At 33.0% G+C, this 17946-nt stretch overlaps 2 protein-coding genes across 2 annotated transcripts in view; both read left to right on the forward strand.

Moving 5' to 3' along the window:
* plekha2 (pleckstrin homology domain containing A2) overlaps nucleotides 1-3295 on the forward strand; it is a 12760-nt gene extending 9465 nt beyond the window's left edge. Inside the window, exons 10-12 of the mRNA XM_073819439.1 lie at nucleotides 612-675; nucleotides 1071-1148; nucleotides 1956-3295. Of these exons, the coding sequence (XP_073675540.1) occupies nucleotides 612-675; nucleotides 1071-1148; nucleotides 1956-2252 (439 nt within the window). The 3' untranslated portion in view covers nucleotides 2253-3295. The remainder of the gene's footprint in view (nucleotides 1-611; nucleotides 676-1070; nucleotides 1149-1955) is intronic.
* Nucleotides 3296-4092: 797 nt separating this feature from the next.
* Nucleotides 4093-17488, forward strand: asb13b (ankyrin repeat and SOCS box containing 13b). Its single transcript, XM_073819531.1, has 6 exons — nucleotides 4093-4238; nucleotides 6219-6418; nucleotides 6497-6647; nucleotides 9199-9333; nucleotides 9656-9847; nucleotides 16488-17488. Exons 1-6 carry the CDS (start codon nucleotides 4187-4189, stop codon nucleotides 16643-16645), a joined length of 888 nt encoding a protein of 295 aa, XP_073675632.1. The 5' UTR covers nucleotides 4093-4186; the 3' UTR covers nucleotides 16646-17488.
* The last annotated feature ends 458 nt before the right edge of the window (nucleotides 17489-17946 follow it).

A 17946-nucleotide genomic window follows, 5' to 3' on the forward strand; every position in this document is an offset into this window, starting at 1 on the left:
CCTGAAAAAATCTATGCAGCTGTTTTCAACATAATAATAATCATAAATGTTTTTTTGAGCAGCAAATCAGAATATTGGAATGATTTCTGAAGGATCATGTGACTGAAGTAATGATGCTAAGATTCAGCTTTAAAATCACAGGAATAAAATACATTGGAAAATAATAAATAATACTCCAAATATAAAATAAATTTTTTAAAAAACATTACTAAAAATTTTAAAATATTACTGTTCAAAAGCTTTTGACTGATAGTGTGTGTCTATGTATATATGTGTGTGTGTTTGAAAGAAGTCTTTTCTATTTAATTAAAAATGCAGTAAAAACTTTAATATTGTGAAATATTACTACAATTTTTAAAGTAGAAATAGTGGTGTTCTATTTTAATTTATTTTAAAATGTAATTACATTTATTCCAAGAAAAGCTGAATTTTCAGCATCATTACTCCAGTCACGCAATCCTTCAGAAATCATTCTAAAATGCTGATTTGCTGCTCAAATAAAAATATGATCATTATATCATTATAAGATTATACATAATACATTTTTATAATTAATTAGAGCTTTTATTTGCTGAGCTTTGCTTTACATAAGGGGTTTTTGTTTGTTGTAGGGATCTGCTGTCTCGTGATAACCTTTTTGAAATCATCACCAGTACCAGAACCTTCTACATCCAGGTAATTCTGGACTAAATTCATTTCTAATCAGCTGTCGGTGGGAAAGGTAATAAATACCTAATTTAATAAAAATAAATCATGTTGGTGTAGGTGGACCACATATTGACTCTCATTGACTAGCATCCAAATCTGCACCTGTGTGTCAATGTATTTAAAGATTAACTGTTTTTTGAATCATCCTTGCATAAATGCTCTGTCACTCAAGCGAAACATAAATAACTCATTATAAATGCCTTTCAAGTATGTGACAGGTGTTTATGTGGCTACTGGACTGTTGAGGGAAGTTGTAAATGCAAATGAGGCTTATGGAGATTGTTAATCCTGTATTTCATATAGCACAACTAAACTACTTGAAGTTAAAGTGTGTGTGTGTGTGTGTGTGTGTGTGTGTGCAGACAGACACCCCAGAAGACATGAAGGGCTGGATCAAGGATATTGCCTCAAAAATTCAAGACTTTAGAGGGCCATCTAAGGTAAATATTCTTAATTATTAGTGTGAAAAGATGGATCTCAAAATCATACAGTCATTGTTGGAAAGGGTTCAAATACACAAAAATGCTGGAAAACCAAACAATTTGTGGGACCTGAAGGATTTTTCTGAAGAACAGCAGACAGTTTAACTGTTCAGGACAAAAAAGGGACTCATGAACAACTATTACTAAACAAAACAAAATAAAAAACACAGCTGTGGATCATTTATGTAACAACACATTATTAACAATTTTAAAAAGTGTATGTAAACTTTTGAACAGGGTCATTTTTATAAATTCATTTTTTTTTTCTTGTGGACTATTTGTAAGCATTTTTTATGTGAAATATATTATTCAGGTCAGTACTTAATTTAAAAAAAACATGAATTTTGTATAATCCCTCTTATTTTGGTAAAATAATTAACATTTTACAGATTCTGCAAGGTGTATGTAAACTTTTGACTTCAACTGTGTATATATATATATATATAGAGAGAGAGAGAGAGAGAGAGAGAGACAGTTGCATAGTTGAATTAATTTTTAAATTGTTCACATAGGCAGTTTTCATTCCACTTGACTTCATGAATATAAAAACGAGAAATTATAATAATTAAATCAAATATAAATACTAGATTTTAATCACCATGCAACACAAAACGCATTAACATCACATAAACTTCTACAAAATTAACAACAATTGTAGCTTCTTTATATGAATATTTTTTTTTTTGGTTCTTTCCCCCCAAAAAATGGGACCTTAAAAAAAACATGAATGAGCATTTCTGACCATTACCTTCTCTTGATTGACAGTTGCGCTGTTCCGGCAAAGCTTTTTCTGTCCAGAAAAAGCCTCAGCTTGTAAAGTGCTGCTCCACTGCAGATTCGTGGCAGCCGTGGACCCCGGTGCCCAATAAGGAGAAGCACTTGAAGGAAGAGAGTCAAAGGGAAGGGCCGTACAGCTCTCTTCCCTCACTCTCACACACTGGCCACATCTTTCAGTCAACGACTCAACAGTCTCGACAGCGGCATCATTCCCAGCCTCAACTCCCTCCCAGCGACACAGACTTTCCTGACAGTCTTGACAATCTCCGCTCTACTGATGTCTAGTTATCTTACTTTGCTTTAATGGATACTGCTGGCCAGCACATGGATAGTGTTATGATTTTAGCTCTTTGATTGTTGCTTCTCCTATTTAGTGGTGCACATACAAGTGCTTCAGTTGTTGCAATGCTGCTCACTTACTCTAAAGGAATAGTTCCCAAATAGTACCCAAAAATTCAGTTGTGGTTTACGTACTCTTCCGTGTACCAATTCTTCAAGCAGTTATACTTACAAAAGAAAAAAAACATTGGTTTTGGACAATTTGTAGATTTAGAGTGAACTATTCCTTTAAAAGAATGTGTCTTTTTGTGTATGTAGGAATGTAAAATGATCTGGTGAAAAGACATTTTATGTGTTATTTTTCTTTACTGAATTTCTTCAGACATACAGTCAGGTCTGAAATTCTGAGACATCTTGTGAAATGCTCTTATTTTGTATTATGTAACATATGTGTATATAATGATACAATAATGTCTTAGTAATTAGTAGAACCATCTTTTGCTTTAATGACTGCAGTATTTGAGCTGACACGAACTGATGAACATGAAGACCATCTTGTGCACTGCAATGCCTACATTTTTTGCTTGTTTTGCTTGCTTTTACATCATTACTGTACATCAAATATGAAATATTTACATTTGAAGGTTTAAAAACCTCAATTTTCAATGTGGTCTCAAACATTTGGACCGATTTGTAAACTTGAAACTGTTGTTGGTACGTGTGGTAGAATTTAGTCAAGACATTTGGACGTATTTTGAAGACATTTCGTTTCTAATATCACTAATGAAGCCGCTTGAAGGATTATTTTGGAACTTTGACTAGACATTCTATAATGATTTTCATGACTGAAAACATATTTTAATATATTTTGCCTAAAAATTTCATTCAATTCTTTTTTTGTTGTTGTTGTTGTGAATGGTACTACATGTTGACAAGTAGGTAGCCTGATGTTTCTGTTGCTCAAACTACTTGTTTTTTATATGGGTCATTGCTAGATATGCATCATCGCTTTGCACATGAAATAAACCAGTTATTGAAGGAAAAAATGAGATGCTTTGCAAAGTCTTTGGTCCTCCAGTCCAACAGCGTCGCGCTTTGCCTTTGACAGATACGAAATGTCAGACTTAATGATAAACCGAGCGTTCTCAAAATGGGCGGGGTTTGGCGGCCAGAACGTGTTCTCTAATTGGTCAGATACTATACGTCTCAATCAGCTCATTGGTGTTAATATAAATCTGCTATTTTAATAAACAATTTTAATTTTCCTAATTCAGTTGCTGTTAAATTTTAAAAATGGCATTGTTCAGATGTAAGTTATCCTTTAGATCAGGGTTCCTCAAATCTTACCCTGGAGGTCCAATTCGCTGCAGAGTTTAGCGCCAACCCTGATTAAACTCACCTACCTGTGATTCTCTAATGATCCTGAAGACCTTGATTAGCATTCTCAGGTGTGTTTGATTAGGGTTAGAGCTAAACTCTGCAGCGCATTGGACCTCCAGGGTAAGATTTGAAGATCCCTGCTTTAGATTGTGGACGCGCGGTCACGTGGTACCTGTTACTTTACTCATCGCTTTTGACAGTGGACCAATCACCGACGTTTGTGTTGATTCGCTTTTGATTTTTATTTAAATTATTTTATACAGACAGCTGGTGAAGCCACAAAATCGTCCAAATGAACCTTTTCAAGCTATCACGATTTTAATATACAAATATATATCCAATAAGACTAAAAGGAATCCCTCAGATTTGAATCCGAGAATACGCCATTTTGAGCCACAAAGCGCCCCCTGCATGACAGACGCGTTAAATATCTACATTATCGGCATCATTCGCCACTGATCTAAAATCAGGTCGTGTGTTTGTAAACTATGGCTGACCCTCATGCCGCTTAGATATGTGACGCACATATTCCTCTTTTATACCATTGTAAGTAGAAGTAAATGATGGAATTTGAAATAACGCGCACAAGGCCTTCGCTTTTTGGTGATATTGGTAAGTTAACCTGCAGATCGCAAGATGTCTGACCTGTTATGTGAGACTTTTTACTCTGTAAGTAACCATCAGTCTGGTAATCATTTGACTCTGCAAGACAGAGTTCACTGTAGCTGTATGAAACGCTTTCATAGAGCTGTCTAGATGGTAAATATTGTTGGCAGGACTGTAGTTTGATCACATGCAGTTTGGCCTTGAATCAGTCACCAATGACAATTAGCAGGTTACTAAAGCTCTGGATCAGTGTGACCTGAGTCAACAGATGGATGAGTCAGTTTCACTGTCCTTTGGAAATGTTCCTTTACTGTGAAATGAAATAAGTAAGTCATTTATTAGACACCAGGCTGGTACATGGCACTGTTACATTCCTTGGCTTAGAATAACACTGTTGAGCATGTTTGAAATGGCTAAATGTCCTAAACTTGACTTCCCAGAATGCTGTAATTTACCTTCACATCTTCAAATGGAGTACAACAATAAGACTTTAACAGAATATCCACCTAAACTGTCTAATTTGCCCATTTGTTGTGTGAATGTGCTACATTTCTGGAAATTTCCATTCAGAATTTTTTTTTTCCCGTGTTACTCCAGTAATTCCAGTGCATGAACTGATAAGGAGTTATTTTAAAACTAAAAAAGTGATTTAAAATCACATTTTTAATTTTAATTAAGTAATTCCAGTGCATGAACTGATAAGGAGTTATTTTAAAAGTGATTTAAAATCACATTTTTAATTTTAATTAAGTAATTAATGATGTAAGTATTTATAATATATATACATATACATATACATATACATATATACAAACACATTTTTTTTTTGACCAATAGCAGATGGGGATGTGTTCGGGAAAAACAATTGTATTATTGTATATTACTATTATTTTAAATTAAAATCCAAGTGCATGAAATGATAATGAATTATTTTCTTTTTAATTATCACTATGACAATAGCATTATACTTTTATATATACTGTGTGTGTATATATATATATATATATATATACACACACACATATATAAACAAGTTTCTGGTACATTAGAATTGGTTCTGCTTTTTTTTTGAGTAAAAAAAATTTATTATCATACATTTTTTTACTATGATTACCATTATTTCACATGTATTTTGTGATTTTATTTTCACAAAAGTTAATTGAAACATTAAAGTTGTCACTTTGTAGTCACTTGCATTTAATATGTATATAGTATGTACACTACAAGTCAAAAGTTTTTGAACAGTACACTTTTTCATATTTTTTTTAAAGAAGTCTCTTCTGCTCACCAAGCCTGCATTTATTTGATCCAAAGTACAGCAAAAACTATTGAAATATTTTTAACTTTAAAAAAACTGTTTTCTATATGAATATATTTTAAAATGTAATTTATTCCTGTACTTTCAAAGCTGATTTTTTAGCGTCATTACTCCAGTCACATGATCCTTTAGAAATCATTCTAATATTCTGATTTGCTGCTCAAAAAATGTATCATTATTATTATTAAGTTGAAAACAGCTGAGTAGATTTTTTTCAGGTTTCTTTGATGAATAGAAAGTTCAGAAGAACAGCATTGATCTGAAATAGACATCTTTTGAAACATTATAAATGTCTTTATCATCACTTTTGATCAATCAAAAGCTTCCTTGCTAAATAAAAGTTTTTTTCCCCCCAAAAAACGGAAAAAAAAATGTATACTGACTCCAAGCTTTTAAATGTAATAGTGTATAATGTTACAAATCCTTTTATAATAATAATAATAATAATAATAAATGTTTCTTGAACAGCAAAACAGCATATTAGAATAATTTCTGATTTAATTTGTTGAGAACACAAAATGGGACATCTCGTCTCAGAACCGTAATTTCTTTTGGTATATAAATTGCACTTTATGTTAATAATGCATTATTTGGGAATCATTTATAACTATCATAAACATCTATCTAAAGCTATATTTTGAAGTTCTGTCTCTTCATTCTACCCACAGCACATGGTCTTGGGTTCTGGACCGATCGTTCTGCGGTGCATGAGGCCGCGGCTCAGGGCAGAGCTGTGCAGCTCCAAAAACTGATTGAGAATGGAGCATCTGTCAACATTGTGGCTGTGGACTCAATTACACCCCTCCATGAGGCCTGTATTCAGGGCCAAACACAGTGTGTGAAGCTGCTCCTGGACGCTGGAGCTCATGTAAGGCTGTGCTCCACACCGCAGGCCTCATGAATCTGTCAGCACGTCAGTTGTTTATATTGGTGTTATTGTTAACAGGTTGACGCTCGTAACATTGACGGCAGCACTCCGTTGTGTGACGCCTGTGCTGCTGGTAGTCTGGAGTGTGTGAAGTTGCTGTTAGAGCATGGAGCCATGGTGAATCCTCCCCTCTTTACCTTCTCACCCCTGCATGAGGCCTGCATGGGCGGTAAGTGACCTGATGCTTGATTTAACACAGTGTTGATTATGTTTGTTTATTAGGGTTGTCAAATTTATTATTATATTTTTAATATACAGTGGTGGCCAAAATTATTAGAACACTAGTATTTTCACCGGCTAAAAATGGTTTAAAGTCAGTTTTGCTTAATGTGTCAGTAGGAAATATCAGTTTACATTTCCAAACATTCATTTTGCCATTAATTGTAATAATCCAGTGAGATTTAAGTTTGCACAAGGAGTCTGAAAATAGCCAGTGCTCCACACAGAAATCTGATCTCATCCTCATTCAGTCTGTTTGGAATGACATGAAAAAAAAAAAATGAAAAAAACTGAGAGAGACTAAATCCAGAAGAACTGTGGCAACGTTGCAGGTAGGTTTTTTGAAGCATCTTGGAGACGTTGCAGCAGTTCTTCTGGATTTAGTCTGTCTCAGTTTGCTCGGTTTCATGTGATTCCAGACAGACTGAATGAGGATGAGATAGGGCTGCTCAATTTTGGCAAAAATCATAATCACGATTATTTTGGTCAATATTGTAATCACGATTATTTAAACGATTATGACAGGCTCCAAAACTTTACACAGTGATTAATTTAAAGATAGCAATACATCTAGAAAAAGATACAAATAAAACAAACAGTGCTTTAAAAATACTGAATAGCCTACTTTTATGCAAGTCTAAAGTAGTCTAACAATACTACAGAAATTGAATTTAAGATAAAACAATGTCTTCACTCTAATAGCTAAACATGCTTTGTTTCTTATTAAAACTAAAAACGTCCTTCATTCAAGAGCAGTGAGTGATGTTTCTCGTATAAAACGTATTTTTACGTTTTATTCATATTAGGCACAGAGACGCCAAAAGGAATAGTATTTGTTGCCGCTTTAACCACACGGACCCATTAAACTGTTACGCACGGATTTTCATTCTCAACTGTTTATGTTCATTTAAGACATAACTGACAAGAGTTTACATGAATAATCACCAAGCCCCTCATTTTGAAATATTTTTGCGTGTATTTGACCGTTTAGGTGCGCACCTTGAGCTAAAAGATAACTTTCATGTCCGTGTTCCGCTCCGTCTCTGAGCGCATTAACAAAGGACAGCGCAAGTTTTCTAACGTGCTATAAAAAACACAACATCAAAGAAACATTAATAAATCAATGACGTCCCATTTTATGAAAGCCACCTTACACGATTTAGCTGATTTGCATGTGAAATTTGGCTTTTATGGAGGAGCGAAAGCGCACCACTGGTAAAAGGGCAGAATGGGGCGCAATAATCGTTTCATCTCGATTACTGCATTTTCATGATCGTTTGAAGCAGAAATCGAAATCGAAACCGAATTTCGATTAATTGCACAGCCCTAGGATGAGATCAGATCTCTGTGTGGAGCACTGGCTATTTTCAGACTCCTTGTGCAAACTAAAATCTCACCGGATTATTACAATTAATGGCAAAATGAATGTTTGGAAATGTAAACTGATATTTCCTACTGACACATTAAGCAAAACACTACAGCAAAAGATAGAAATAGCTGACTTAAAACCATTTTTAGTTGGTGAAAATACTAAATTTAATTTTTCATTTATAAGAATAAGAATTTCTGTTTTATTATTATTACTATTATTATTTAAAATGTAACCCAGGTTAAATGTTTATTTAAAGTCTGAATGTTTATTAACTTAAGTTTATGTATGTTTTTAGGGCTTTTTTATTTAAAAAAATACTATTATTATTATTATATAAAATATAACCCAGGTTAAATTATTGTTTAAATGTTGAATGTTTATTAACCGAGGTTTGTGTATGTTCATTTGAGTTTTTTAATTAGAAATTATTCTTATTATATCTAAAGTAGAAATGATTATGTAATAGAATAGAATAGAAATTATAGAATATATAATATTATATACATCTTAGGGTTAGGGTCATTTATGTATGTGTATTAGGGTTGTCAGCTGATTAAAAGGAATAATAATAATAATAAAAATTAAAATTTGTAATACACACACACGAACACACACACACACACACACACACACACACACACACACACACATACATATATATATATATAATTTTTTTTTTTGTCAATATATTAATATGCAATATTAGATATAAAATTTATTAGGGCTGTCAACTGATTAAAATAAATCTTTACATAATAGAATATATTATAATAATTATATTAGTAACTTATTCTATGGCCATTTATGTATGGTTAACACAAATAATAATAATAATATGTAATAAAAATATATAATGTATAATAATATATAATGCTATCTAAAATTTAACCTAGCCTTATTTATGTATGTTTATTAGTGCTGCCAATTGATTACAGAACTGATTATTATTATTATTAGTAGTAGTACTATTAACATCATATTATTGTATTAATATTATTATATAATATTAAAAATATATTAATTATGATTATATTAATCATATACTGATTACATTTTGAAATTAAACACAAAAAACAGCATTTAGCAATGTTTTATGAGAGAAAAACATCAAATGTGTTTTGTCTGCCAGGTAACTCTAAATGTGTTCAGCTCATGATTGATGAAGGTGCGTTGATGGAAGCTCATGACTGTCACTTTGGCACTCCTCTGCATGTGGCGTGTGCAAGACAACATCTCGACTGTGTCAAAGTGCTGCTAAATGCAGGTCAGCTTCTGCATTTACATTTCTTTGTGTTTTATTTTTATTTGCATTAATGCGTAATGCATTAGCTAACATGATTTAACAATGACCATTATATTCTTACAGCATTTATTAATCTTTGTTAATACAGTTGTTCATGTTAGTGCACAGTGCATTAACTAATAGTAACAGAAACAACATTATTGTTCGGTATTGTTCATTTTTCATTGTTCATTCAGTCAGTTCATGCTAACTAATGTGAACAAAATAGTGTTACTGTAAAGCTCACTAATGTCTGTGTATTTTTCTTTTTATGTATTTGATTCTGGTGCAAATGTATTTTTAGGTGCAAATGTAAATGCTGCTAAACTTCACGAGACCGCACTGCATCATGCTGCCAAAGTGAAAAATCTGGATTTAATTGAGATTTTGGTAGAATATGGAGGAAATGTTTACGCCAGAGACAACCTCGGAAAAAAGCCCATTCAGTACACCAGAGCCGGCTCAGCCACTGCACTCTGCCTAGAGTTTTATGAATGTAAGTTGAACTTTGTTTATAAGTTATGGATTTGGTATAATGATACAAGATGTTTTTTTTTTAAGGGAGAGTTCACTCAAAAATGAAAATTCTGTCAATACTTACAAAGCCATAAGACCTTTCTTCAGAACACAAATGTGACCCTGGACCACAAAACCAGTCATAAGGTTAAATTTTACAAAACTGAGATATATACATCATATGAAAGCTCAATAAATAAGCTTTCTATTGATGTATGGTTTGTTAGGATAGGACAATATTTGGCCGAGATACATCTATTTGAAAATCTGGAATCTAAGGGTGCATAAAAATCAAAATACTGAGAAAAACACCTTTAAAGTTGTCCAAATTAAGTTCTTAGCAATGCATATTACTAATCAAAAATTACATTTTGATAGGTTTACAGTAGGAATTTTACAAAAAAATCTTCATGGAACATGATCTTTACTTAATTTCCTAATGATTTTTGACATAAAAGAAAAATCTGTAATTTTGACCCATACAATGTATTTTTGGCTATTGCTACAAATATACCCCAGCGACTTAAGACTGGTTTTGTGGTCCAGGGTTACAAATGAGAATATTTTTGATGAAATCCGAGAGCTTTCTGGCCCTGCATCGACAGCAACACAACTACCATATTCAAGGCCCAGAAAGGTAGTAAGAACATCACTGAAATAGTCCATGTGACGTTAGTGGTTCATAGGGATGGGTGATATGGGCTTAAACATTTATCACAATCATTTTTGGCATTTATTGCGATAACAATATCAGTGATGACAATTCAGAGAATCCTGTTTATTTAGAAAAAAGCATTATTTTTTTATTTCTTATTTTTACCCAGAATAGGGTGTTGAGCAATGTATTGAACACACATTTATTTCATACTGGAAGCCAGAGGGCACCCTTGCGCAGAAACTCCACATAGACATAGCAGAAGTAATTGCACTGACAATGCTCTAGGAAATTTCTAATCCAGTTATCACTTTTGCTAAATAAAATGCAGATAGAGAAATTTTAACTGTGGAAACTTAAAGACAATAAACATACAGTTGCTACAATATATCGTTTGTCTGTGTTCTTCAAACAGAGTATTTTTATAAGGATAAAGTATAATAATGCAATGCTAATCACAATTTATAATAGTATGATTTCTGCATCATTCTGTGATATAAAAACCACGTCTGATCGCAAAAGGTTATTTCAAACACTCGACTATGTTATAGTTCGTTTTTATAAAAAGCATGTCAATAAATCACAGTACAGACCAAAATTTGGACACACCTTCTCATTCAAATTAATGAGAAGGTGTGTCAAACTTTTGGTCTGTACTGTATATTTTTCTGTTTATTAAAGTTTTTACTCTACATTTGTGCAGTTTTCAGTGGGTTAGTGATATTTTTTAAATATACATAAATTAATAAATAAATATTTTTTTAAACAAAAACTTTGATAGTTATTATACATTTTTATGTAAAATTCACTTTATAAAAGACCCACATTTCTAACTTTAATTCATGGGAATAAAATGGGTCATTTCACATGGTTTAGTGTAAGGTTTTTGCCTATCTTTTGGAAAATCCAGTTTTAAAAGTAAAAAACAACTACAAATAACTTTTACCAGTAGGTGGCTGCAGAGCTCCACCATTTGCTATTTGCTATTTGACCACCTGAAAGATATTTTTTCACAAGTTTTTTCAGTTGAATTCATATCTACAGTACAGACCAAAAGTTTGGACACACCTGAATGAGAAGGTATGTCCAAACTTTTGGTCTGTACTGTATATCTTTGTTGGTTTGTAAACAGGCTCATGCACATGTATATCTGTATCGCACAAAAAGAAAGACAGTCACCCGGATCTATATAAAGAATTTAGAGTGGTTGGTAACTGCTAATTGTAACATTACTAAATCATTAAATAATGATTGCCTATTATTGTTGCTGATATGAGTGTTGTCCCGTTTTTTTTTTTTTTCGTATTTCATTAATATAATCAGTTTGAGGAATCTTGACGAGTAAATATTTTAACAGTGGTCAAATGTAGCTAAACTAACTGCGCTTATTTAACTTTATTTATAAAAAAACAAAAACATTACTTAAATTCTGCAATTTGTCTTAATGTCTATCCAGTGAGCAACTGAGCATTGTTTTCACGTGTGATGCATGCATGTTTGCTTGCGTGGATCGTTGATTATGAATGTTAATCTACTAACCAGCATTTATGAACGATGAGCAATGCATTTGTTACAGAATATTTGAATCTTTGATAACGGTAGGTAATAAAAATACAATGAATCATGTTAGCTCTGGTCCAATAAAAAATATTAACAGATAGAACTTTGGATTTAATTAGTTAATATATTAGTAAATTATAGTTTAAATTAACTTTTAACTAAGATTAATCAATGTTTTGGAAGTATTTTTCATTGTTTATTCATGTTAAATAATGTTAACAAATATCTTTTACCATTAACTTAAGTTCTAAGATTAGTTAGATAGTTCAGTTAATTTTAAAAGTGTGGTCTAAAAAGGAAAAAAAAAGTTTATTACCTACACTTCCAGTTGTATTTGAACAGCAAATAAAGTATGAAGCTCAAACTCAAATGAAGCTTAGAATCTGAACAGGGCTGTAGCAGTGTACATATGCGTATACCTCATTGTCATCTAGACTATATTTATCTTTAAATTAAAAAAGAAATTTACCCCCTTAATATTGTGGCAGTTATTTTCTCTGTGGTATCAATTTTTCAAGGTATCGTATCGAAGTTAGAAATTTCAATATCGTGACAACACTACTAGAAGGAGTTCCTAGTTTAGTGATACAAGTTACTACTCCTCAGTTTCACAACTGCATTTCGCCATGTCACTCCGCACATAGAAATATGTCAAAAACTAGACGTTATCGCTATTATTGCAGGAGGACTAAATCTTATCGTGGGCAGAACTTTTATCAGTATATCACAAATGTGACCCTGGACCACAAAACCAGTCATAAGGTTAAATTTTACAAAACTGAGATGTATACATCATATGAAAGCTCAGTAAATAATTTTTCTATTGTTTGTTTGTTAGGATAAGGATTTCTATTGGTTTGTTAGGATAAGACAATATTTGGCCGAGATACATCTATTTGAAAAACTGGAATCTGAGGGTGCAAAAAAATCAAAATACTGAGAAAATCACTATTAAAGTTCTCCAAATTAAGTTCTTAACAATACATATTACTAATCAAAAATTACATTTTGATAAATTTATAGTAGGAATTTTACAAAAAATCTTCATGGAACATGATCTTTACTTAATTTCCTAATGATTTTTGGCATAAAAGAAAAATCTAGAATTTTGACCCATACAATGTATTTTTGGCTATTGCTACTAATATAACCCAGCGACTTAAGACTGGTTTTGTGGTCCAGGGTCACAACTGTAAGATATCACCCATCCCTAGTGCTTCAACCTTAAAGGATGAGTTCACTTCCAGAATAAAAATTTCCTGATAATTTACTCAACCCCATGTCGTCCAAGATGTTCATGTCTTTCTTCAGTCGGAAAGAAATTAAGGTTTTTGAGGAGAACTTTCCAGGATTTTTCTCCATGTAGTGGACTGCTGTGGTGGCCAATGGGTTAAAGGTCCAAACTGCAGTTTCAGTGCAGCTTCAAAGAGCTCTATGTGATCCCAGCCGAGATCTTTTCTAGTGAATCAATCCATTTTAAAAAAGTATATGACTTTTTGGCGCTTTTGCTTTGTACTTCCGCCTACATCACGCGTGACCCTTCCAACATCACATAATGAAGACGCACATCACAGAGCTAATGCTAGCTGAGCATATGTGGATTTAAAAAGTGTATACATTTTATTTTTTATTAAGAAAACGGCAGATAGTTTTGCTAGATAGGATAATAATTCCATAATTCCTCGGCTGGGATCGTTTACAGCCCTTTGAAGCACGTTGGCCACCTTGGAAGTCCACTATATGGAGATAAATTCTGGAATGTTTTCCTCAAAAAATTTCTTTTCCACTGAATAAAGAAAGACATGTACATCTTGGATGACATGGGGGTGAGCAAATTATTAGGACATTTCTATTCTGGAACTGAAATTCTTCTAATGTTATGAAGCTACAAGAATACATTTTGTGCACAAAGAAAACAAAAATAACGACTTTATTCAACAATTTCTTTCTTTTTGGTGTCAGTCTCTGTCACAAGTTCAAAACAGTACCATGAAGCTTGCCTCATAACATTATGGTTGATGGTCTATGATGTCACATTTTAAAGGTTGTATCAGCGATTTCTAGCCTGAAACATAAAGTGTCAAATTCAGCTGATCTTTCATCACGATCCGCTCGCTGCCTGCCCCATAAATTGTTTGTGAAAAAAAACGCGTCTCTCTGGTCAGCCTAGGGTCCGAGATATGCCAAAAAAACAATCGGCACTACCAAACCATTCCACAGCAAAAACAAACATTGTTCCAACCAATCAGCGTCAGGGGGTTGGTGTTGTGGACTTTCGCTCCGCCTCCCTCACATCCCTGCACCAGTAGGAAAGTCCACAACACGAACCCCCTGACGCTGATTGGTTGGAACACTGTTTGTTTATCTGTGGTTATAGTTGATAGCGCCGATTGTTTTTTTGGCATATCTCGGACCCTAGGCTGACCAGAGAGACGCGTTTTTTTCACAGACAATTTATGGGGCAGGCAGCGAGCGGATCGTGAAGAAAGGTCAGCTGAATTTGACACTTTATGTTTTAGGCTAGAAATCGCTGATACAACCTTTAACTGATGGACTATTTTAACAATGTCCTTACTACGTTTCTGGGTCTTGAACGTGTCAGTTGCGTTGCTGTCTATGCAGGGTCAGAAAGCTCTCAGATTTCATCAAAAATATCTTAATTTGTGTTCCAAAGATGAACAAAGTTCTTAACTGGTTTGGAACGGCATGAGGGTGAGTAAGTAATGACAGAATTTTCAGTTTTGGGTGACCTTAAAGGGGAGACACTGCAGGCAAAAAGGCTGTTTTTTTCATGCACCTATCAAGTTTGAGATTTGGGGCTTTTTGGTTTTTCATAAAGTGTTTTTTCAGACTGGTGGAAAGAAAACATCAAAAAACACTGTTAAGCGTTTCTTTTATAGCACTTTATCTATTTGTGTCAATACATTTAAATTACAATCCATATTTTTAAAGGCCGTTTTCTCAAAATGATTTTTTTTCTCCTACACTGAGCCATAAATCTCCACTTCAGTAGATCTTACACACACCAAACTACATTTTTATTCCTGTCTATATCCTGACGGTTTTTACAGAGGGATTTGTTCATATATGATTTGCTTGATTTTATACATTTTATTCCCCAAAAAAATGGTAAAAAAATTTGCAATATTTTTTCTGAATTATGGCGTGACGAAATGAGATACCCAAAAACCCCTCTGTAAAAATGTTTGACCCTAAAATATGTCGTCAAAAATTATACAAGAATTTTGAATCGTTGTGTTTATATTTTTGTACTAGAAATGTATGCAAATTAGCACATATTTCATTAAATAATTGCGTATTTAAACATAACATTTTATAAAACCTTTATTACAAAAAATGTTTGCAATTATCAATGTAATCAATCAACTGGGTAAGTAAGGTGATAACTATTAGTTAATTTTTTTTTACCCTATTCACCTGCAGCGTCTCGCCTTAAAGGAACACTCCACTTTTTTTGGAAATAGGCTCATTCTCCAACTCCCCCCGAGTTACTAAGTTGAATTTTACCGTTTTGAAATCCATTCAGCCATTCTCCTGTTCTGGCGATATCACTTTTAGCATAGCTTAGCATAGATCATTGAATCCTATTAGACCAATAGCATCGCATTCAGAAATGACCAACGAGTTTCGGTATTTGTCCTATTTAAAACTTGACTCTTCTGCAGTTATATCGTGTACTAAGACCGGCGGAAAATGTAAAGCTGTGATTTTTTTCTAGGCCAATACGATTAGGAACTACACTCCCATTCCGGCGTAATAGTCAAGGAAGTTTGCTGCCGTAATATGGGCCCAGCAGGCGCAGCACATGTGCAAATGCTAAACTAGCTGGGAACTAATTTAGAAAATCGCAGCTTTACATTTTCCGCCGGTATTAGTACACGATATAACTACAGAAGAGTCAAGTTTTAAATAGGAAAAATATTGAAACTCGTTGGTCATTTTTGAATGCTATTCGTATTTCGATGCTTTTGGTCTCATAAGATTCAATGATCTATGCTAAGCTATGCTAAAAGTGATATCCCCAGAACAGGAGAATGGCTGAATGGATTATTAACTTATTAACTTTTTTTTTTTCCAAAAAAAGTGGAGTGTTCCTTTAAGGGGTCATATGCTGAGATAGCAATTTTTCCTTGGTTCTTTAGCATAAAAGAGTAAATGGTTAAACACACTGTAACATTCAAAACTTCCTCAGAAGTCCATCCAGACCATTTATTAAAACTACGAATGAAGGGAAACAGTGGAATATTGAATAAAATATTTATAATACGACTTTTATAACGTCAGTGATTTGTAAGAATGAAATCTGTTTTTTTATTAGTATGGTTAAAACAGAAAATGTATTTGCATGGTCCCAATGACATCTTGTTGTTTTGACATCTTGCAGCCACACCTCTCAGTCTTCAGCAGTTATGCAGAATTGCTTTCAGAAATGCCCTCGGGAAACGGGCGCTGGGGGTGTCAACTCAACTGGGCCTCCCAAACCGAATCATATGTTTCCTGTCTTATTTACCAGCTCCTCCCCTGGAGCTCTTCCAGTCCTGACAATCTGTTCCACTGCTTCTGACACTGACTGTTTAAGAATAAGTGACTGATAATTGGTTTCCAGAAGGAAGAAGTTTCCTTATTGTAACAGCCACACTCAGTATTTGTCACGTATCTGTTGCTATTCTCTCGCAGCTACAGCAGCGAACCAACAGAAAACATGGTTTCTTGGTATGGATGCAGTTTACTGCCAAAATTCCTAGAATAATTTGACTTGGAAAGAAGCACTTTTCATTGTATTTTCTGTGTTGCTCACGTTCTGGCTGCTGACATGTCTTACAACGAGGCACAATAAGACAAGGAGCTTGTTTTCTTGCAAATAATCCAAACTGTAATACTAGTTGTATAATTCACTTTTTCATCATTTGCATTGTATGATTTCATTTATGTTATTAGATTTGTAAATGCACTGTTTATTAAATAGTCTTATTTAATTCCAGTTTTATATGAATTATGCAAATTGTTTATATTGTAGCTAGTTCTCATTTAAATGTGTATAAAATATTCATTAATATATTGTGCAAATGCACAATATATATATACATTTTTTCCTTTTGAAGATATATTATTTTAAAATGTTGTTTTGGTTTTACTTCTGTTGTTACTTATTGAACTCAATTGTTACAGAAATTGTAATTTCTTAATTGCACAATATTACAATCAAGTATTACTTGACTGATGGTGAATTGACCAAACTTAATACTTACAAAGACGCAACTGATTTGATTTTCAGCCACTGCTCTAAAGTCTTAATTTTGCCGCAGTTTATGCATACTGAACAGATATCTATTAAAAGTTTTAATAATATATATTGCTTTTTCTCTGCACTTCATTTTACTGAATTCACTTTACAAGTCAGATGCAGTATCAAGAATATAGTTTAAATAATATATATATATATATATATATATATATATATATATATATAGTGTATATATATGTGTATATGTAGCTTTTTTGTTAAATAAAAATGTGCAAAACAACATTGTTTTCCTACCAGTCAAATGTTTTTGAACAGTAAGATTTTTAATGTTTTTAAAGAATTCTCTCCTGCTCTCCAGCCCTGCATTTATTTGATCCAAAGGACAGCAAAAACAGTAAAATGAAATATGAAATATTTTAATATTGAAAATAACTGTTTTCTATTTGAATATTTTAAAATGTAATTTATTCCTGTGATCAAACCTAATTTTCAGCAGTCTTCAGTGTCACGTGACCGTTCAGAAATCATTCTAATATGCTGATTTGCTGTTCAAGAAACATTTTATTGTTTTTATTATTATTATCAATATTTAAAACAG

Source organism: Garra rufa, chromosome 15 (genome assembly GCF_049309525.1).
Source record: "Garra rufa chromosome 15, GarRuf1.0, whole genome shotgun sequence".
NCBI lineage: Eukaryota > Metazoa > Chordata > Actinopteri > Cypriniformes > Cyprinidae > Garra > Garra rufa.

Excerpts from the sequence above, each read along its gene's own strand:
- asb13b (XM_073819531.1), top strand. The coding sequence starts at position 4,187 with ATGATGGAATTTGAAATAACGCGCACAAGGCCTTCGCTTTTTGGTGAT. Across the intron at positions 4,239-6,218 it reads TTCGCTTTTTGGTGATATTG|CACATGGTCTTGGGTTCTGG; the intron begins GTAAGTTAACCT and ends TTCTACCCACAG. Across the intron at positions 9,848-16,487 it reads CTGCCTAGAGTTTTATGAAT|CCACACCTCTCAGTCTTCAG; the intron begins GTAAGTTGAACT and ends GACATCTTGCAG.